This window comes from Kryptolebias marmoratus, linkage group LG19, assembly GCF_001649575.2.
Source record: "Kryptolebias marmoratus isolate JLee-2015 linkage group LG19, ASM164957v2, whole genome shotgun sequence".
NCBI classification, from domain to species: Eukaryota; Metazoa; Chordata; class Actinopteri; order Cyprinodontiformes; family Rivulidae; genus Kryptolebias; species Kryptolebias marmoratus.
Genome location: NC_051448.1, coordinates 6,651,169 through 6,674,246, shown reverse-complemented (window position 1 = coordinate 6,674,246; position 23,078 = coordinate 6,651,169). Strand labels below are relative to the sequence as shown.

At 39.1% G+C, this 23,078-nt stretch overlaps 1 protein-coding gene across 2 annotated transcripts in view; it reads right to left on the bottom strand.

Annotated features, from left to right (window-relative positions):
* fut8b (fucosyltransferase 8b (alpha (1,6) fucosyltransferase)) overlaps positions 1–23,078 on the bottom strand; it is a 251,517-nt gene that overhangs the window by 13,026 nt on the left and 215,413 nt on the right. For both annotated transcript variants that reach the window (XM_025005036.2, XM_017411735.3), the window contains 3 exons: positions 16,263–16,377; positions 9,228–9,465; positions 521–767 (listed from right to left, as the gene is read on the bottom strand). In XM_025005036.2, the coding sequence (XP_024860804.1) occupies positions 521–767; positions 9,228–9,465; positions 16,263–16,377 (600 nt within the window). The remainder of the gene's footprint in view (positions 1–520; positions 768–9,227; positions 9,466–16,262; positions 16,378–23,078) is intronic.

Here is a 23,078-nt window from a genome sequence, read left to right as displayed (position 1 = left end):
TTGTTGAACTTAATTTCACCTTTTCTGAACTTGCCTTCAGCATTCTTTTCTTACAAAAAATGGATCATGTATTTGTTGGGGATATCAATGATGTTGACAACAAAAACAAGACGGGCTCGAAAATCTGTATTAAAAAATATTCTGATGAGTACAGAGTGATGAAATTCCTTTAAATCGGTTGATTTCCATAAACATAAGCTGTAAGAAGGGCAGAAAATAAAGCCTCACAAGAAGAAATAAAGGTGGAAAAGACTTATCAAATTAAGGTGTTTTAATATTATTAGACTAACCTCGCATTAACCTAATCAAAAGCAGTGTTTGCTTTCCACCACAGGCATTAAGGCTACATTACAGTTTTATTTTTTTTACTTGTTTTTGTTTCCTTTCATTGTAAAGAACTCTGTAACCTTTATTTGAGAAGAATGCTAAAGAAACACGTTCCTTATCATTAGAGCTTTTATAACCACATAAAAACAAAAAGGCAAGGCCGCAGAAAGAAAAGAGAGCTGAGTGTTCTTACCCAATAATGGGATGTTTGAAGCCCAGTTTGGCAGTTGTCTGCTGGATCTCCTTCTCTAGCCACGCCTGAGGGCGAACCAGGTACTTCACAAACTGGGACACCCACCAGACAGACGGGTCGCCGTGCAGACGCTGCAGACGCGGGGCCAAGTCCTCGGGTACCGCCAGTGGTAAGTACGGGGGTCGAGGGTGGAGGCTGTCCACTATGGGCAACTCCACGACTTGAACGTCCTTATCATGAGCCTCGCCTAGATGGGTCAAAGAAGAGCAGGTGGAGATAAGACACCCAAAAAATAAATGAGTTTAGAGGTCTAACATGGACATTACTGACTGCTGTGTTGTTCTGAACAATAAAACCATAGCTGAGTACTGCAAGTTCTATTTAATGCCTCGAAGCCACTAATGTTCTATACTAAAGGAGTTGGAAGAGCAAACGCTTGATATTTTGGTTGATAGTTCATTAATTGTTGAAGGCTAAAACAAGTCATGAATCATCATGAGTGTCTCTCTGGTGAGCTGACTAAAAGTGACTCAAATGGCAAAAATGTAAATGATGGGCCTGACTTTTCAATTAAATTTTTGTTTTCATGTTCTACAAACAAAACCTATGAAAAGCTAAATGCTAATTGTCAAATTTATTGAGGAAAATTAATGATTTTGAGGTTGAGCAAGAAAAAAATAACTTCTTTTTCGTTTGGGCTCAGACTTTGTTTTTGAGAAAACACCTGGCTGATTAAAAGTAAGAAAACTGGAAAAGAAAGTGCTATTTAGAGTTTAGAGAAATAAGCAAACTCTCCATTTGTGTCATGGTTTAAGAAGGGGAGGACCAAACGGCAGCTGGTTAAGTTGAAACTTTAATGTAACTCCAACCCAGGAAACGAACAGACCAGCGACCACAACCCAGCGAGAACACACACACAACACAACAAGGAACCGACACCAGTGACTAAAGGAGGGGTGATTAAATAACGGGGAGTGATTGGCTGGATTGAAGACAAGTATGGAAAAGAGCAAGGCAGCAGGGGCGAGGAAGAACAGAAAAACCTGAAACAGACTACGACCGTTTGGTTATCTTTATGTCTTTAACACCATATTTAGAGTCCACCTTCTATGACTGGCAGCTGAACTTAACCTGCCCTTGCTCAAGGGCTAAAGTAATCTTTCTATCTGGTTAAACAGAACTGGGAGCACCAGAGGTAGAGACCTGGACTGGAGGGGTTTGGGGAAGGGGTGGCTTGTGGTCTAAAATCAGCCCCTCAAGGGTTGAGTCGTGCCTTGAAACAGCCCCAAGGAGAGGGCTGACCACTGCTGATTATGAAGGTCAACCCTTTGGGACAGCAAAAAGGCCCCATTACCTGCCAGACCTACTCACTGTTCACGGCCAACTGCCTGCTTGTAAACACACACATGTACGTGGCGTCCACCTGCACGTGTAAACAAACACACACAAGTATCCCCTTACAAACGCATACACAGGAACAAGCTTATGTACAAGATCTTCTGAACAGACTGAAAAATGGTGGTCTGACAATGGTAACTAATGTGGATCCAAATAGAACAACAATAAAAAGTAATTGTATTCACACTCTCAAACACACACAAAGAGCTCCTCTAATCACATTCAGCAGAAGGGATATGCCTGGCAGACACAACCTTCACTCTCTTTCAGCTGTAAACTCTGAGCTGAGATTGTGTGTTATGCGTTTGTAAAATTCTTGATTTAGATAAAGAAAAAAAAAATAGTTTGAGGCCTGCGCTGTCAGACTAAAGTGGCTTTTGTAGCTGCCACAAACAGGCCGTAATGCAACTGCAAAAACAGCCTCCGTAAAACGCTTCTAAATAATTGGCATAATGACTCGTTAAAAATGGCCTTTCACCAAAAGGGCAGACACAAAAAATATGTTAAAAAACAAGGACAGAAAACAGAGGCTGAAATCCAAGCGTGTGTGCGTGCGCTGGAGCATGAATGGAATATAAATCTGCAGAAGCATTAAATATTGAACAGAAAAAATATTCCCAGGCTTGTCTTTGCTTATATAACAGAATTGGCATGATTCACACGAGGGAGAATGGGCATATTTTGAGGTCTGCACTTCTTGGCACTGATGTACAGATATGGAGTATGTCTTCCTCTCACTACCACTTAATTAGATCACAAAGCTTCTCTAAAGTATAGCTCAACTCCAAAAACTCTGCATATGTTATCTGTATGCAACATCAATTTAAGTCTATGGGTGTGCACTGGAACTGAATTTTTGTACTTTATTTTAAGTGTGTGATGTATACTGGGCTTAATAAATGTTTCATACGAGGCTATGGAACTGGAGAACCGAGAGCGATGCCATCCAGACACAAAATACAGAGCCTCTCCATTCATAATACATTTGAGATGAAGTTATGAACTTAGGGATCTCTTGTTCCGGTCCTTACATGTCAGGGAACATTATGTTTCTCCTGCTGCTCTTAGACTCGCACACAAGGCAGAAATATCTCTACAGAGAAGCACAAAGGAATATACTTTCTTTGGCAAATTACCTCTTTGATCAGCTGCCCACAGCTCTACAAGAGGACTGGTTTCCTATTTTTGAGGTCCAGACTTCCATTAGAGCCGGCCTGCATTGGTTCTAATCTCCTCCGTCCATTAAACATGACAGTTTATGCAGCACCATTCACAAGAGAAGCAATGGGCAGAAACTCTTACTGCTTTTACACTACTGACGGAAATGGGTAGTAAGGACAGAAAATCAACAGTGGGCACGTTTGAAAAATGTTTGTTCAGACTTGTACTTATGGGTTTGAACTAAAACCACTTTTAACTTCTTCCATGTGAAAAAAATGATAAAAGACAAGCAAACAAAACTATCATCAAAGGTATCCATTATCCAGAAAGAGTAAGTGTGCTAATCTCACATAATTTACATAAATTAATTGTAATAACTTTTAACTGATTGTGATTTATAATGGACGCTCATTATTTTGTGTAAAGGAAGTGATATTTGGTAAAACAACCCTATTCCTCGGACTGCACAATACAGCACCAATTTATTGTCACCTCAATATCAGTGTGCACAATACTGCAACACACTGCAGACATAAACTACCTGCCATTAAAAGCACGAAGCATCTAATGAGCTCGACAAAATAAAAGCTCTGAACATCTAGCGTAAGATAAGTGGTGGTGACAAGAATCTTTCCATGGGTAAAAATATCCCTTTTAAAACATTCAGACAAATAAACAAAACTCTCCAAACAATAAAAAAAATAAGTCTTAAAATTAATATATTATTAATGGATGAATTTATTTTTCAGCGAATAACAGAGCCTCTATGAGCTGCGATTCCTAAACCATTCCTCTGTGTTGGATTTCACTGCATTCAAGCTGCACTTTAAGCTCCTTTTCGTTACATAAATATTTTTCAAGTATATTTGGGGGAAAAAAAAAAAGCAACAACATATTTCCAGACCTGATTGTGTTTTCCATACAACTTATCTTATCTTCTTAATTACTTTGTTTTTTTAGACATGAACCATATTACCTATGCAGCAAAGCAAATAATAGAGGTATACATCACTGTGTTATGTTTGCATCAATGTGGATTTTCTTGTAATGTTTTGTTTTTTCCCCATTTTGCGTTTGCAGGAAGAAAATGAGCGAGTCCCATAATGACTCCATCGCTATCTTTGATGTTCCCCCCCGAGCAATACGTTTTCTTGACAGAAATACCCTGTCACAGACACATATAGCATGCATCTTCCTTTGGTCTATAAATGTCTCGGATCTCGAGGGAAGCACTTAACAGAAAGTGGGCTATTCAAGTTAGGATATATGGGGAAATTGGAATTTTATAAGTTTGAAACAATAAGTACCAGAAAAGACCAATTCCAGTGGAGATATAAACAATACAAAGAATTTAAATGACACAGAGAAGAAAGAATTGTTAGAGTTTGTAACAAAACAAGAAAATTACAAAATGATAATGTCTTTAAAGTGCAAGGATTTCTACCATCCAGGAAGTTAAGCATTTTCACCCCTGCAAGCAATCAGTATTCCTGACATTAAAACACTGCAACTGTAGAGGCATTGGCAAATATTCTGCTTAATTAGTCTGATATTCAGTACACATCCACTTATTAATCCAAGGCTTTAGCATCCCTTTGTAGTCCAGCGCCCCGAGGAATGTACTTGCTTGCACTGTTACCACAGCAGGCATGACCACAGGCGTAGTCAAGTACTCAAAAGACTTACATTAGTTATGCCCATCTAGTTATCATCATTAGAAATTACTGCTTCTGTGAATTGCAGGATATTATAAGAAAAACAACTCAAGGAAAACAGCTCAGAATGCTAAAAGGCCTGCAGTGAGTTGCCTGTCGGGTGCAAGTGGCCATATGGCATATATAGATGCATAGGAGGCAGTGTTTTTTCCAAACGCAGACACACACACACACATATAGATCAGGGGAAAAAAAATACATTAAAATGTGGAAAAGGACACATGAAAGGCAAGAAAATGAGAGAGCGAAGGCGGAGGGAATGCAGGAGATAAGAAGAGAGAGCCCAGGAGAGCACAAGTCAAATGAAGCAATAGGATAAAAATAAAAAGCTGAAAGGATGCAGCGATGAGAACAGGAAAGCCATGAGAGAGAAAGTGATTGAGGTAGGCAGGTACACTAACCCCTTCCTCATCATAACCAAACAGATTTACAAATGCTTTTGTTTTGCAGGCTTAAATAAAGGCTGTAAATAAGGCTGAAAAATAAATACACACAATAGAAAGGTCTATTAATCGTATTTAACAGCATTTGCATTTCTGCGTGGTTGTGCAGGTATTGCATAATTTCACAGAATTTGGCATATTTGCTATTCATATTGTGGGCAATTCCCACACACAATTACAACAACAGCATTTAATATTGTTGAGGCAACACAGGCAGCGGTGCGTGAAAAATTGGAAGGATCCATAAAAATGTTGCAGAAAAGACCGATTTCTATCCCGGAGAGCGTTCTTGGCACTTTATTAGTCCTGAGCTTTAAGAGCGGCAGCCTTTCAGCAGGTAGGCCATGTTTCGGGTCTCTGTGTGTCACGCAAGCAACAAACCTCTGCGCCACAGACTACCAATACCTGACCAGTGTTTATTTTGTGTACTGCGAGCAGGAGGAAGAGCACACAGAGCTGGTCATTGGCTTCTGTTATGTTGTAAATGCATTGAGATCATCAGAGTTGCTGCAACATCCTAAAAGCTCAGAAACTATTCCAGCCTCGTGGTGCAAGCGCTCATTCAGCCAAACGTATTGCATCATTGTGTTCTCTTTAGAGGCATTTCTTTTTGGGGGCTTGCAACGTGGTGGACCACATAGTGAAGGGAAATGGTTAAAAGTGAACTAGTGAAGCACCAGTAAACACCACTAACTGCAACAGACAACAGTAATCAACAGTAACAGGAAGAAGTTTTGTTGCTCTCTGCTCAGTTCTCTCAACCTCACAGCACTCAAGTTCATTTGCAGTCTGTGTAAAAAAAAAACATGTTTCTCTGTCATCCCACCCCCTGCAAACATTTAGGATTTCTCAAGTTTCTGAATAAATTACTTATTGCATCAGATTTTCATGAGGCCTAAAAGGCAATGAATAAAACAAACTAGCAAGGGAGACGAAAACAAAAAATCTTGATCTTTTAATTATCAAAGAGATTGTTCCAGTATTGTGTGTCTGTGTGTGTGACAAAAGCATTCAGACCTCAAGGATCAAATGTTTCTTTTATGTTAAGATTAGGAGTTTTCGAGCAAAACTATTAAATGAAGTAAGTGAACGTCTTGTTTGTTAAGGTAAAATGTACACAACTCTGTGTGTCAGCACAGTCCAGGGATTCTTGGCTCGAAACAAAACCCAGATTTAGAGTTCTTCAGCAGCTCGTAACACTGAGGAACATCAGGAAAACGGAAAAAGATTCTGACACAAATACAATTCTGCTTCCATACAGGTGTGGATAAATTTGTTTGTACGCTTTGTCAATAATAATAAAAAAAATCACAACTGATGTGACTGGCCAAAAATCTCCGGTTTTGTCTCCTCAGCCTCAGAAACTTCTCATTTTGGCAAATTCCAGTCTGGCATTTTTTTTTTTTTGGTCAATGGTGGAGCCCTCCAGATTCTTCTTCCTCCATGAAGCCCATTGTGGTTCAAAATGCAATGAAAGATGTGAACAGAAACGTTTCTTGGCCTTGAAGTTCAGCTTGAATGGTTTTCTTTATCTATCATCCACACCATGTGTCTGATCAACCTGCGGTTGCATTTTTTCTTGCGTCCACATTCTACACAGTCCTATGAACCTCATACTTCCTAATAGCATTCTCAGCTGTGGTCAGAGAAACACAAAGGTGCTTGAAGCTGGTCTTGTAGCCTTTAGCTGGAACATGAATATCTATAATCTTCTTTCTGAGCTCCTCAGACAGCTCTCACCTTTACTTTCTCTGCCCAGTGTCTGTTAGTTCTCCTTAAATAGGCTGATGAAAAGCTTGAAGGAACCTGTGATACTAAATAAGGTCAAACACTTAATCTGAAACATGACCATAATGCAAAGATTAATAATCTCATTAAGGGTACCAACAAATGTGCCCATACTAATTTAGCACATTTGGCATCTTTGAAAAATAAACAACGATTCATTTCATAATGTTTCTTCACAAAAACAGTATGTACAAAGGCTGATGTGCAAGATGGTTATCAAAAATGCTATAAATGTTTTTGGAAAAATTTCAGCATGTTCTGGCTACACCAGATAGTAGATGTTGACATATTTTGTCACTCATTGATATTACATCAGTTTTTTTTTTAAACAGTGGAGTTAAACTGAGCTGGCGCTTTCTGTGGTCACTCTTGGCACTTTACAACCACCATAAGCTTCACCAAACTTTGCATATCTTCAACAATACTTCCTTTGATCGTTTCTTCAGGCTGATAAGAATTCAAAGCTCCTGTGACTGGTTGCAAACACAACGCTGATACTTGGCCATTTCCTTCCGTGTTCAACCTCTGCATCGTCAAAACTCACAGCAAAAACTGCGCAGCTAAAGTTGCCCTGAACAGCGAAGCAATTACGAAAAAAAAAAAAGACTTTTGCATCCCTGAATAATTCAGACTGGTAAAAACATTTTCCTCAATTAACGGACACACAGACAGAGAACGATGTACATCACTGAGAAGCAAGAAGATGGAGGGGAAAGGCTAAAAGTGTTACAATGGAAATGCAAATTGTTTGAATGTTTAAACAGAATTATTCTGTAAATTTATTGCAAAATTTAATCCAAACAACGTTTTTAAACGGAAATATCTCAACATCGTCAGGACATTGGTGGTAACTAATTACCCCATGATGAGGTGATGCATGTTAATCTAAACAATTCATAAATAAAAACTTACGTTCACCAGCTAGTTTCAATCTTTTTGTGTGTTGCCTCTCATAGAAACAAGACTTAATTTCATATTAGTTTATTAGGCTTTCTGTTGGCCTTATTTTTACATAGATAATGTGAACTTTAATTTTTTGACTTCAAACAATGCATGAAGTGAAAAAAGCAAAGACAGAAACTAAGAATCGTCCTTAAAAAGAACAATGAACGTGTTGAATTCAGCTGCGTCTTTGCAATCTTCACTTTAAGAAAATTTTAAAGTTTGTGACAAAATGCTGACTGAAAATGTTGAAAATGCGTTTGCAGTTTGTGCAATTTAAAATACTAGAAAAATAAATTCCACTTAGTATTAGAAAAAAAAAATCTAAAATTTTCATGTTTCTTTATTTAAATGATTGTTTTCTCATAAAGCAAAAACTAAACCACTGTTTTAGCTGATAAACAGAAGACATTTACAGGAAGATATTATTATTGGCTTTGCACACTGCAGAACGTATCTGGAAGGATTCTGATTGGTAGACATACAGAAAAGACGCCTCATGTTTTATTCATAGTTTGTCAGATATACGTTTTGTTGTATGTGTGTACAAACAGGACACATTTATAGCAACTCTAAAAAAAACAAATCTCAACAAAATCCTTCTTGTGGAAATTGTTAAATTTAGTTCCATTTGTCTAAACTTAAGACCTGCAGTTGTGTAAATAATGAAAATTTCTTTGAATAACATTCTATCAGATGCTTTAAATTTCATGCTGGAGAAATAGGACGTCTAAGGTTGTGTTCATGTTGCATGAGACAAGCTTTTAATGTGATCATATAAGATCTCCCAGCCGGTCTATGTCGCAGCAAAAGGACTGCAACAGAGAAAAAACATGGAGAGTGACAACTATAAATCTGCTATAGGTAAAGAAATTTATGTCTGACCAATCTGGGCTGACATTTATGCTATATGTACAGGAAATGATCAATCAAAATGGTTTGTCAAAGACTAAAAGCAAAAACAAGACATGGGGAGAGTGGTATGTTCAGTCATAAGAGTTTTTTGGCAGCGAAGTGCATAAAGAGTAACTTATCCTGCTGCTGGCAGCTAAAGTGCTCAGATGGAAATTGCAGACAAACTCAGCTGAGAGATTCAAACTTTGTTTTTGCTGCGGAAGCACAAAGGAGAGGCCTGGCAGATTGAGATTTCAGCTGGGATAGTCCAAAATCGGGGAAGGAAATTTGAATATTTAGTGACGCATCACGATTGCTGTTGGCAGCCGTGAGAATCAAAACGAGCGGCTCTCATTCTGTACCCACCTGACCAGTGTCCCGTAGAAGCCCCGGACCGATCAGTGCAAGTGTTACTGACGGGCAGAAAGACCGTCTCCCAGCCGCCAGGGGCGTAGCGCCAGTTGTGGGATTCCAGGATGAGCGTGCGCTGGGTGCCATAAGCGATCATGAAGCAGTAGACGACATGGTGGAGCTGGCAGCCGTAACCGCAGCCCTTATTGATGTTGCAAACCAGTTTTCTTGCCTTGCTGCAGTCTGGGGGGTTCTGGGAGAAGAAAAAGAAAGAATGTTTCAACGTTTTTTATTGCTCGGTTTTCACCTTGTATCTCCTGGAGACATGCTCTCTGACTTTTAATAACACACGGCAGATAATCTTTTATTGGTTTGCATTGCCAGTCTCATCTTAAAATCTAATGTTTTGTTGCCTAGTTGTGCCTTTTCTCAGTTCACCTGCCACTGAAGGTGAACAGTAGGAGATAATGTTTCTGGCTTTGTGTGTGTGTGTGTGTGTCTGTCTGGTAACAAAATGTCTCAAGAACCACTGCACAGATTTTAAACAAACTTGCAGGAAACAATCACTGGATGTACATCTGCCTCTGGTTCATTTTTGGAATCAACCCATTTCAAGATGGAAAGACGGCTATAACTCAATACATTTTAGAGATACTTTGGTGTGTATGTGTGTGTGTGTGTTTTTACAGATATGGTGTTAGAATTTGATGCAGTTATAGCTGAGAGTCATTCACACATACTCCAGGTGCTGCTCACTGCACAAGATCTTTGCTTTAAATTTTAACATTAATTATTGGAGTCAACCCTATTTGTCTGTTAGAAAAATAACTTATGAGCCACAGGACAAACAAGTGAACACTGGTCTAAACAAAAGTGGCTATAACTTGGTCAATTTTACAAATATTGAGCTAAAATGGGATGTGTTTTAGCTGACAGTTATTAACAATACATACTCTGATTGTGACATCTTGTCACATATTGCAAAGATTATTTTCAAGGTTTGACCAAAGTGACTAAAGGTTTGTCATTTCTTAATATAAGATGATTTTAGCTTAAAACTCAAGTGGGAGATATGAATTCCTTCAACTTTATCTCCTAAATCGATTCATCTTCATCCATCTTTTAACCACCCTATCACTCCTTACTGGTAAAATATAAACTTTAGTATTTTTGTATTTTACTTTAACAAGTATTTTCTACACAGTCCAAAAAAAAGAGCATCATTTGTTGTTCAAGCACTAATCAGATCACAGTAATGAGTCACAATGCTCCGTTTCTTCAACAAATGCATATTTACTGGTGCATATTAACACTTTTTAGAGTACAATACTAAGAAAATACGCTGTTGGCTCTTGTTTGGGTGATATTTGATTAAAAAAAAAACAATACCAGAGTGCTCTTTACTAGCCGTTTTGAAAAAACATTGACTGCAGCTTTTAAAGAAAGGGCTGAATGCCACAGACAGAAACTGACTCATTCCTGGGTTTGGTCTTTTTCCTGGCATTTCTTAACAATAAGACAAACAGAAAATCCCGCCAGCTTTATCCTTTAATATCTCTTCTGCCTTAATCTGCTTTTTGTTGCTTTTGCATTCTCTAATTCATCCTCTACTCCACGCCTGTTTTTTTGCTTCCTTTTTACTGCCTTTTTCTTGAGCTCATTCTGAATATATCTCCCCTTTCGTTCCTTCCAGTTTTTACTATTCTCCGTTTCCTCTCTCCTTCCCTTTCCCCAACATGCTCTCGATTAATCAACTCGAAAATTAGCTTCAAGATCATACTGTCTGACGGGACGAATACAAAATGTGAGGAGCTGGTGACGAAACAATAAGCTGTCTATTTTACGAACACAAAAAGCTGGAATCGACAGAGTGATACATGCTGCGATAACAATGACTTGTCAGGCAGTTGTGATCTGCTCTGTAGCCGGTCTGTGCGACTGAAACGCTCGTGCCAACCAGCTTCCTAAACAGCAATTACTTGCTGATGGGAGTGTTTTCCTCATTAGGCTGCTGCAGCTGTGGATAGTTCACAGTAATCAGGCCGCCCAACACCCACCGGCTAACGCTGCCTATCACGCACTAGCGGGAGAAGAAGAAGGGGAATAGGGGGAGAAAGAAGAAGAAGAGGGAGAGAAAAAAACAAGAGTAAGAGATGAAATAAATAAAAAGACGACAGAGACGATGAAAGGTTAAGGCAAAGAGAGGAAATTAGCAAAAAGAAGGGAAAGAGGAGAGGATCCTTCAGGTTCAGAGAGCTGATTAACAGTGCTGCTGTTCAATAACAGAGATCAACAGCCTGCTGAGCTGACAGAACAATCCACAAAGGTATTTCCTCTTAGTTACAGGCAGCCAGTTCACCCCTCAGGTGTAAACTAAACCACTGGTAATCTACTGTGCCGCCTGAACACAAAGGGGCTCTCAGCAGAGCTCGCTTTCTGTGCATCCGTCACCGTATCTGCATGAGATCATTTCACGACACGAGTCACGAGGAGAGAAGGCCACCGCTGGAGCTCAGGCTGCTAATGGCGTAGCTGGAATGACACTGAAGCGCTGAGCGGTTCGGTCCAAGGATAATGGCACCAGAAGCGTGCACAGGCAGCCACTCAGTACTGCTGGGTGCTCACTGTTGGTTAAGTACCTCTTGAATAAGCATTCCTTTTGAAAGTGAAACACGGGGTGATTGACCACAGTGATATTGTTGATTTAGGAACTACAGCTGAGAACAAGTGAATTTGACAGCGTAATAACCTCAGGTAATTATTCACAGTGCTCCCTACATCCCGTCCCTTCAAGACAATTAAAGAGCGACTCCAGTGCACTTAAATGGTATTTCTGTGCTGCTTCGCCGTGTTAGCGTAGGACTTTCAGTCATATGAGAAAAGCTTTGGTTGTTCACACTATATTATTCATCCCATTACAGGGTTTAAATTTTCCTCATGGATGCCCTTTTAGGAAGAAACACCTGCAGCGCACAGTGGCAAAGTTTTTACAGCTGAAGGTGTGAAAACAGTTTGGAGAAACTGGTTAATGTGCGTGAGCGCCAACTTCCACCATGAATTCAGTGAGCCACATCTTCAGAAACGTCAATTATCGCAAAATACAATTAAGAGCCTCACAGTTTTAGAATCTCATCAAGATTTTTTGAATTACAGTGAACACTTTTTTCTTTCTTTTTGCACTTTCCTCTCCTACTACTCTCTTTACTGGTTTGCTTGTTTTGCATTCCATCACGGTTCCTCTGATGGATAATTTTCCTTATTACTGGTGCAGTTTGCTTCTTTTGTATGTGACTAAGGCTTGTTCCACGTTGGGATGGCGTCTTGATTACTGAAAAGTTTATTGTTTTAACCTTGCATCCATACAGAAGCAGCATCTTAGAAACCCCAAAATGATTTATTTAAAAAAAAAGGAGTTCCAGAGTGAGAAAAGGTCTTGAAAAGCCATTCTTGTGTTTTCATATAGACAACCAAAACGCAACCTTTTGAAAATGATGATGTCACAGCCCCACTACCCTACGACCCCGAGCGGGACTGACCTAACAACAGCAGATTATATGCCTGCATTTGAGTTGCAGATACCAGTTGCTCAACTACAGAAAAGCTTTTGTATACTGTATTACCTGATGAGCACACAAGGATGTGGTTGTTGCAACTGTATTCACCATCCTTGTCTTTATCTTTTTGATGTGTTTACAGTTTAGACCTAATATGTTCTCCATTTTTGATACATTCCTCTGGCAGCGTTACAGCACCACACACAGGCCTGGTATAGCTAATACTGCATTTTGAATATTTTTCTGCATTTTTGTGTGAAGGAAAACATTTCTAGAAACAGTGCAGTGTCTACGTAGATATATTTTTATAAACAGCAACAAAAAAAAGTGTTTCTGCCATGGTCAAGACCTAAAACTATATAGATACACACCTGGGATTGATAACTATAAGAATACAGGTAAGTATTGCATGAGAAGTGTTGAAGTTGTTTGAAATCTGGCAGAAAACAACATTTGATACTAAGCCTACTGTTGTACCAGAAGGTTGTCTGTCTTTTAAGTCTTCGTAAATATTTATAACACTGTCGTTCTGGGAGTTGCAAGAACACATTTGACATGTTTTGAGCTTATTAACAAAATTTGCTCAGGGGCCAAAATTGTTTAAAACAGACATTGCCAGAGCGAGCATGTTGAACATGTTCGCCATGTTTCAGGTAAATAGGGTCGATCTGCTTTGTTTCTTTCAGTGCCACACACAGATAGTACTGGCCAAGTTTGTTCCTTTTTGTTTAAAAGATGTTCGAAAAAAATTCTACTTTTGCTTTTTGACTAATTGTTTTTTGTTATGACATTACCTGTGAATTACTATAAAATGTGTAAATATAGGGAAAATCCTTTTAAGATTCTGATTGTTTGAGTTTCGAGCCGGACAGCATCGAGGCCTGAACGAAAGAACTAAAACAAGTGTTCTGTTTAAAAACCGGGTTTGTTTTACTTTTCCTTGAGGGTGGCTACACTGGCCTAAAAAATGAGCAATTATTTCAACAGTTAACACATCTGCAGTGTACTCCTGCTTCAACCGCAAAACAACTTCACAAAAACTTTCTGACTGATTTTAGCCGAGATAGTCGGCAAAATAAGCCCTGCATGGGACTCAAGTCTCCAGTGTTTCGGCATTCCTTGAATCCTAGTATGTAGATGATGAAATTCTTTGCAATTTTAAAGTGATATGTATCTCATCATATATAGCCATAGTTTATTTTAGAAATTTATAGAGAAAAAAAAAAAGTTGTTAAGATGAATAAATATTGAGTTGTCAGAGCTAATGCCAGCCGACGGTGCCACTGTTCTCCACACATTCTGCTGGGAACGACATATTTTACAGTGGAGTGACGATGTTTTGAGCAAGTAGTTTTCATTGGTCAAACTTACATGAAAATGTGAATTTAAATATGCAGTTCGCTGGCATTTTCATTTAAAATTGGAATTAATTTACGATATAAGTGATTGTACTGTTTCCATTCAGGTTTAATATTGAATTGCACTGGTTTTGGTCATATTGTTTTAACTTTGGGTTTCATTAGACATGATTGGATTGTAGCATTTGCACCAAGTGTACCACTGTATTCTGCACCCAGCAGATGAATTAAACTAAACGACAAACACAATAAAGGTAGTCAGTTTGTGCTGTCTCCTCATTGTTCATCCCTTTAAAAAAAAAAAAAAAAAGTATAGCTACACATAGCTGGTGGCACAAGGCTACATACGTATCAACTAGTCAAAGGATTATACCTGGGATTAATAAAAGCTGAGCAGCTCGAGATCCCAAAGTGATACATAACACTACAGAAAGCTGCTTTAAATAAAAAAGCAGAGAGGACAAGGTGTGGAAATAACAATTAACAAGAGTTTTAGGGAGTGGAAAGTAGACCACGGAGTTATTAGATACCACAGAAATATGTGACAGCATTGACTGACCTGCTCAGCAGACAATACCTTCTTTCTTATTGGATTGATCATATTTCTTGCTAAATGTCACATTCACAGATAAAAAATAGCTTTTTTTGGCTTTTGTTTACAAAAGGAGATGCAAGTTGTCTTTTTCCCAAAATAAAAAAGACTTTAATATTTGAAGTTATAAACATTTTTGTGTTTGCTAAGGTTGCTGAGTTTTGGTAGCCATCTTGAATAGGGTTGACTCTGAAAGGTAATCAGTTACAGACGTCCAACTGATTACTTTACAGAAGTTTCATTAAAATCCATCCTGTCAGAGGATATTTTGCTAACAAACATACACTCACACACACTTTGCCGTTGCTGGCGGGTGATTAAAAACAGAAAGTTAAGCAGATAATATGCTCTGCTTCTAAAAGCTCCAGCTGTTTCATGATGAGGCGTGAGAGACAGAAAACAGTGGCGCTGCAGGAACAAAAACCAGCGTGAAATAATCACTTCTGGGAAAAATCAAAGCAAAAATATAAAGCATAAACATAATATTGTGCGTCGCTAATAAAATTCACTATGCAAAGGCGCACGGTGTAAAAAGTAAGAAAACAACTCCATCAAAAGGAGCCGTGGTTACTGAATGTCGTGAGTGGACAGATGGAGCAGACGCAGAGAAGGAGTTCGTTAAATCAGGAATGAGGGCAGAAGCTGTTGCGGGTGGCAGAGACGGCAGCACGGGAGGGGCGGAGTCTGTCTGTTTGTGTGTTCATATAGATGTATGTGTGACACAGAAGAACACACACACACATGCAGGCTTTGCATAGGAGCACGAGCTTCGGTCTCGTGGCTGAACTTGAATGTTTTTGTGCGGCGACTGCTCGCATAGGTGAATCCGTCTGTGCACGCCTGTGTGTGTGTGTGTGTGTGTGATGAATTAGTGATGGCAGCTGGTAGAGCGGTGTGATCCCTCAGCAGTGGTGACAGCAGCTGTTAGTGGTGCTGTCTCCGCCCAGCCAGACTGACTGGGTCCTCTTCATCAAACACACCGGCTCATTAATGCTGCAGGACCCACTGCCGCGCCGCCCCACTCAAGAAGCGGGTAGCATCAGAGCCGGGGAGGGGGTGGGGGGGCAGAGCTGCTGGGGTGAGCGGACGTGTCCTGAGTGTCAGGTTGTGATGTTTACGTAAGCAAACGTGCATCTGTCCAAGCCTCGCTGAGCGTAAAAGCGTTTGTCTTCTAACTGCATTTCTGCACAAGCATGTCTGCAGATCAGTCATTTTGTTTTTCTGCGCGGTTCTGTTTTCACTGTGTGTGTGTGTGTGTGTGTGTTTAGCACTAACCCACTGACAAATAACAGGAAAACTGCTTGTCAGATACAACCGCTGAAACCTTCTGCTTTGGTTCCTTTTACCTGCTACTCGTGGAGACTGACGCTGACAGATAAAGATGGTGCAAATGAGACAAGGAAGTGTGAAAGACCAATAACGCATGTGTGCTTATCCGCGTGCGGGAGACACTCGGCTGAACGCGCACAACGCACCTCTGTCTAAACGTATCTGCGTGGGTGCAAATGCCAGCCAGCTGGCATGCAGCAGGTGAGTCTGTAGATACCTGTAGGTAAGTGATTCTGTTCTGGACCAGATCCGACAGGTCTTTAGCTTCCTTCGTTCTCCATTCACCGACTCCGTCTGCCTGGCTGAGGTAGTACAAGTCTGTCATGATGGACCTAAAGGACACAGGCAGGCAAATTTCAAAACTTTAAATTATGATCACCTGAGAATAAACACGGACTCTTTGATGCAGATTATCTCTGTGTGGCTTGTTACGTTTATAAAAAGTGAAACACACACCTACATCTGCAGCGAAGTCCCTGTCAAAACACCCTTAATTAACACCCTGACAGGTTGGTGGTACTTTCAGCTTTCTAAGGAAGCCTGCACGCACACTGCAGCCTAATGTAAGCAAAAAATGCTTGTCTGGTGCTTTGCATGATGAACTCCCAGTCCAGTTAATTATCAGAGTAAAACAGGTTCAAATAGAATGCCAAATTTATCAAACTAGTTAAAAGGTATTTACTGTTTTTTTTTTTCCTGTTTTCACCAACCTTTAATCAATTGTGAAACCTTATTTCTTCAATTCCTCCAGATGAAAACAATATTTAGAAGAGTTCGCTTCTCTAATTATACACACAATGTTGAGAAAAAGCTGGAGTCCCTCGGAGAAGCTGTACATTGCAGTTTTATTCAAATAAACTTTAAATTATTCATTTAACTTGACCATACGATTAAAACTTTGTTTTTCAATATTTCATCCATTTTCTATATAATATAATTTCATCATCTTAACCTTCACATTTTTTCACCTTTATATTTTCAAAGTAAAACTTGTTATATCTGCACATTTTAACCAAAAATAACATAGTTGCTCTGGTGTTTTGAATATGTAAATAACATTTCTCAGGTTTGTTGTGTACAGTGTCTTATCCCCAACACAGACGTGAGATTATCCATTTGGTTTAAAAACTAATTGGTATCTAAGAGTTTAACTTAAATTAAAGTTAATTAAAGAGAAAAAAGGAAGGCTTTATTTTAAAATTCAAACAGAGCAATTTTTATAGTTTTGGTGGCCTTTGCTATTTTGATGGTTCAAACAGAGTAATTACTTCATATTTCGGTATCTGAACATCATTTTAATGATTCAACACACTCACCTTTTTGCCATAAAGTTATCGAGCTAATGTTTGAGCTAACCCAACCTAAGGTTATGTTTATGCTCATCTTTTGTTCATTTTTGGTATAAAACAAAACAAAGAAGAAAAAAACCATCTAGCTGAAGCTAGTATCCCTTTGGGGTTTGTAGCAAAGGAAACTGTTTGTACATACGAAGGGGATATAAGTTGATCAGAAGGCACCTCCACCCCAGACCCTGTGCCCAGGACATGTCCAGCAGAAAACACAATCGGAAGAAACAAAGACATTGCCAGCAGAGGGCTGTGTCTCTAAAGGGAAATAGACTTACACTTATTCCTTCGGGTTTTAAGACATAGCAAGAAAAGGATTGCTTCTGTTTTTGCTTTAAATTTTGCACTGAATGGCTTTAAACTACCAAATTTTATGGTCGGAACTGACCTGTTTACAGCAGCTAACTTCCCTTTTCACAAGGAATGTGGGGATTACATTTTATTGCAGCAGAGCTAAATTCCATTTTTCTTAAGCAAACAGCGAAACCTTTGTCTTAGAGGGACTATTAACTTCAGCATTACTTTGGTTGTATTTACATACAAAATAATGGCTGTGACTGAAAGTTACAATGTCTTCATACTTCTTTTTCTCACCCCCTCTGTGTGGGTGAGCACAAGAACAACTCTGTCTGTGCAAGGAGCTTACTCATCCGTTCTGCTGCTTGCTGCTCTGTGATACAGAGAGCAGCAGAGGCAGGGGCACCTGCGCCTGCTGTGGGGGGAATTTCACTTCGTTTGCTGGGCAGAAATGTGAAAAACTGTTTGTCCAAAAAAAAAAAAAAAGTTTCTAGATTTGTCACTTGGTGATTTTTTTTTTTTTTTTAAATGGGAAAAACAAAACGGAAAAGTCACAACATTTTTAGAAAAAGTTGATAGTTAAGAGTGATTTTCATTGCTGTAAGTGACAAGGATGGAAGTCGAGCAAGCTCAGATAATGTATTCAGCTTTCATTGCACAAATACTATCAACTATCAACAAATACTATCAACTACTATCAACTATCAACACAACAAAAAATATATTTTTGTGGTAAACGGGACTGTATTTGTGTCAGATAACATCCATTAGCTCCGTACTGTCTTTAACATTTCAAGACGCAGCATTTGTTCATGATATTTACGGAAAAAAATATTGCATTTGCGATGTTGACTGACAACAACAGCTTCTCCCAGCTCGTTAAGCTGTTTTCTGGATTACGTCTGCCATCTACATCCCACTGACAACAAATGTGTGCGCCTGTCACACACTGCCTAACATCGTGACCATCCACTTACAGACATGCCCGAGAATCCTGATATATGCAGCTCAGGGCAGATTCAACCACATCGCACATACGCACTTATGCAGGCTTAATTTATTACTCACTTCTCGACCTAAATCAGTCACATCCTGTGTGACTGAGAGCTCTTATACATGTATTCAGTAGCCCATGCAAAGGCACTCACACAAAAGCGATGAACGTACTATGTCTCATTTCAACAGTGTGGCATGGTGAATAGTGCCTTTCTAAGCTAACTTGGACAGTATCATCACTCACTGTCACAGTTTGAAGCAGGAACCACAGTGTGTGTGAATGGATCTAAATTTTTCCTCACAGAGGACCCTTTGCAAACCCTGTGTGGTGAGGAAACGCACACCTGCCTGGCCGAAAAAATGGAACGAGAAAGAATCAACAAACGAGTCATGTGGAACGGGAAAAGGCTACACAGACACTGAAGTCCTGCATATGTATTTGGTGTGTACCTATGTAAACATCTGAGCTCGTTCACGTGTGAATTTCAGTTCTTTTAAACTTAAATGCCATCTTTGACACAGCCAATCACATCGTCTAGAACCAAAGGTCAAAATAAGAGTCAGCTCTCTCCCAGAACTGCTTTTTGTAACAAAGCAACTTTGATTCTCAAGTCAAAGATGATGTTCAGTCTCGTCTTTTCCAGTTTAAAGCCGGTATCTCACTTGGCTGTGGCTGTTAGACAATAGCTGGTGACTCAAAACTGCTAAAAACTTGTGAGAAAATAAGCAAATTTTCAGTTGCAGTCTCGCTGAATGCTGAGTGTTTGAGACCAAGCCACCAGTGAGTCATGTGGCAGCGTTCTGCACAGCCAATTGTTGAAAATCATGGCCTATTTTCAGGTGCACAGCTTGCTAAACTGTATTCTAGGCTGTGCGCATTGTTTCGTTGCCCACCTCGGTCTGCTTTGTACCCACTTGATAGCCGTCAGCATGATTGTGATTTAATCTACTGGAGTACACTTGTAATATGAAGACGGGCAGATTTTTAATAATTATTATTTACTGTATTATTAGTGTGGTTAGACTTGGATGTTTTATGTCACGAGAAGAGCTCCCATGTGCCAAAATACATGTACAGCTTTAGTGCTCTAGGATTACCAAAACTAAACTGAGACGGGTTTTAGGAGCTTAAGACAAGTCTGCTATTATTTAGAGAGAAAACCTGTCAAACTAAATTTTGAAAATTTGGTCAAAATTCAGACGATAAGAATGAGAGCCTGTGCAACTCATGTGACGAATGTTTCCAGACATTTTGGAGACACCCTGATGAATGCTATTCACCTACAGGCACAGCTCAGTGATACACTGGCTTTAGAGAATCTCAAAAAATCTGTCCATTTCATTCAACTGCTAATTAGAACGAGCTGCGTATGCTTCTGTCTACTCACGCCTTTAACTCCTTTAATGCACTTCACTCAGGTATAATTCAAGGCTCCCTCCGTCATCTCCAGTTGGTTCAAAATGCTACAGCGAGACTCATTACCAGGACTAGAAAGCACACAAACATTTCCCCCTTGTTTTGTCTCCCTGCTCTGACTCCCTGTTAGACTGTGTATTGATTTTAAATTCTTACTTCTCACCTTTAAAGCCTTAAATGGCCTTACCCCTAAATACATCACAAACCTATTGACATGGTCCGTACCCTGCTGACCACTGAGATCCATCGACATCGCCCTGCTAAGTGTTTTCAGGTCACAGTTCGTGACGAAGGGAGATGGGGCTCACTCCATTAGAGCTCTATTTTATGAAACACTAGGGCACATCAAAACTTTATCTGCCTTCGAAATGAAATCTAAAACTTTCGTCTTTGTGAAAGCCTTTGGCGATGTCTGGTGTTTTTTAGGCATTTATTCTTGTAGTGAACTCATCTCATCTTTTCTTTCAAAGCACTTTGTAACGTAAAGAAAAGAACTATACAACAACGTTGTGATTAATATGTGAAGCTCGTAGGCATCCCAGTGGGCCGACTAGCTCTGTTTGCACATCTTAAAGCCAAAGACGGTAGCTTTTCTCTGGACTGATGCTGCAGAAACAGGACGGCAAATGAAATGGTTCGGGTTCAGATAACAACGTGGATATGAAAAGGTCAGGTGAGCAAAATGATGGACAAAGACAAAAGGGACGCAAAGTCCCATCTTAAAGCCAAACGCAGTTATGACAAACAAGTCATTTGTTAGGCAAGGTTTAATTCTGTTGATCATACATAAGAAAAACAGCACTGACCAACCCCACAATTCTAAATATCTTTTTCCATAACTGACCTATGTTAGGCAACCATCAAAAGTTTTGTAGTTTTTAATTTTCAGCTTACCTATTTCAGTTTCCTTTGAAAACTTTTATAAACTGAAAGCTACACAGTGTTTTTTCCCCTTTATTTAGCAGTAAAGTAACATACAGATCCCTCAGTCTCTCATCTCTGTCATAAATAAAACAGATGCTCTCTGCTTAAAATGTAATGTTTCATCCGTTATTTTTCATTTGCTCTTTTTTTCCCCTTCTTATCAGTAGTTGATGCTTGAACTGATGATCAGTCCCAAATCCCCCCAAATAACTTTTCTAGGCTTTAAATCTCAAACGGATTATTCAACTTTGACTTTCCTGTAGTACAGAAGGATTTATACACATTTCATTGTGCTGTATTTGCTTTATTTCTGGTTGCATACGTTTTAACTTGAAACGACTGCTGTTTTCTGGCAGCTCTTTATGATTTTTCACTTTTTTTTTCCTCAAACTGAAATAATGAATGAACCTGAAAGCACTTCACCATACAGTGTTCATTTTTACTGGATAATTAGGTGTGTACTTTCATACTACTACTTAAGAGCTATTTAAATTTTACATTGGAAACATTCAAATACCAGACTTCCATGCCCTGTCCTGAGCAGAATTTGAATGAGGACTCTGCGCATCAGTTCATTTTATTGCTTTTTCCACCTTTATTTTTAATCGTGCCGGCTCACTCGTCTGAGCGGAATACTTGTTAATATGGGGAGAGGAGATGAAGAGTAAATACACATGAAATAATGTTTATATCCGTGTGTATGTGCCGAAAGATTAGTCTTTGTGAAGCTACTTAGGCAGCAGCGAGTAAAACAATACGTCCTGTTAACCACCACCGGAGGAATACAATAAAAACCACTTGGTTAAGTTTATTCAGCTGATTTCAGATGACATTCAGGGTGTGTTCGTGATCTTTGCTCTTTGTTACTCTGCAAACAGTGCAAATGATGCTTTAGTTATCAGGTTTATAAGCAATACTTGAATGAATGTCATCATTCAGGTGATGATTATTTAAAATGTTTGTTTTTGTTTGATAATCACCTGATGGTTTGGCCTTTAAGGTGACAAAAAACTTATTTTTTTTCCTATCAGTGGTAGGTTTAGGTCATGATTTACACTTAGATTGATAAAAAGCTGACAGAAACAACATTATATGTATGAACATATAATTAATTAGGATTTTGATAAATTTACTCAAAAACTGATAATGACTTGGTATCAAACAGCTTCATTGGGTGTGAACTAAGAGACAGTTACTAGTTGCTTGACAGAAACATGATAATCAGTACTTAAAAAAAAAGAAATCAGTATTTGAACTAACATGGAAAAACATAACAAGTTCTTGATAGTTTATATCACAGAGTAATACTCCAAACAGTTACCTGCACTGTATTCATCAACATGCTGTTTTTCCACTTTCTGCACACATCGTCTTTGAGATCATTACTTTTCTAATTTTTTGCTGATTTTTGTTCCACAGAATTGGGTGGTTAATGAACAAATGAGTGACTCTGCCATGTCTGCAGCTGTGGTGTTCAATCAACCTTAACTGATTGGGTGAATGCTTTCCTCATGTAGACTAAATTAAAGTTTATAGAAAGTAAAGGCAGGAATTATTGCTACTACTTCCTTATCAGCATTGTTTGTTTTGGCGATGAATGCCAATAATGCTTCCACAACAAATGTGAAATTGGAATTTCCAGTTTCCAAATGGGGGAAGAAAATGAGATTTTTTTAATTTAAGACAAATTTTCAGGTTGAGAGACAAACATTAAACAAAGAATGAGCTTTTAAGTAAGTGAGAAAGTTTGGAATAAAGCAACAAAAAAGCACAACACAAATTGCAATTTTTCCTGGGTGCAGTGAATGCAGCATGATCTGAAGCTGAAGATGGGCGGGGAGACGGATGAAAAGGCTGCGTAAATCTACCCTCAGATGTTCTGTGACGTACCTGCCTCCTTCCAAATGTCAACAGCTCACTGAATGAGACATTTTCAAACCCAAACACAATGAAAATGTTCTGTTTTCACAGAGTGTTTGAGTTGGTAGTTTTTTCCAAGAATAAAAATAAATCTCAAACACCCAGACAAAACAAAATGTATAAGATGTTCCCC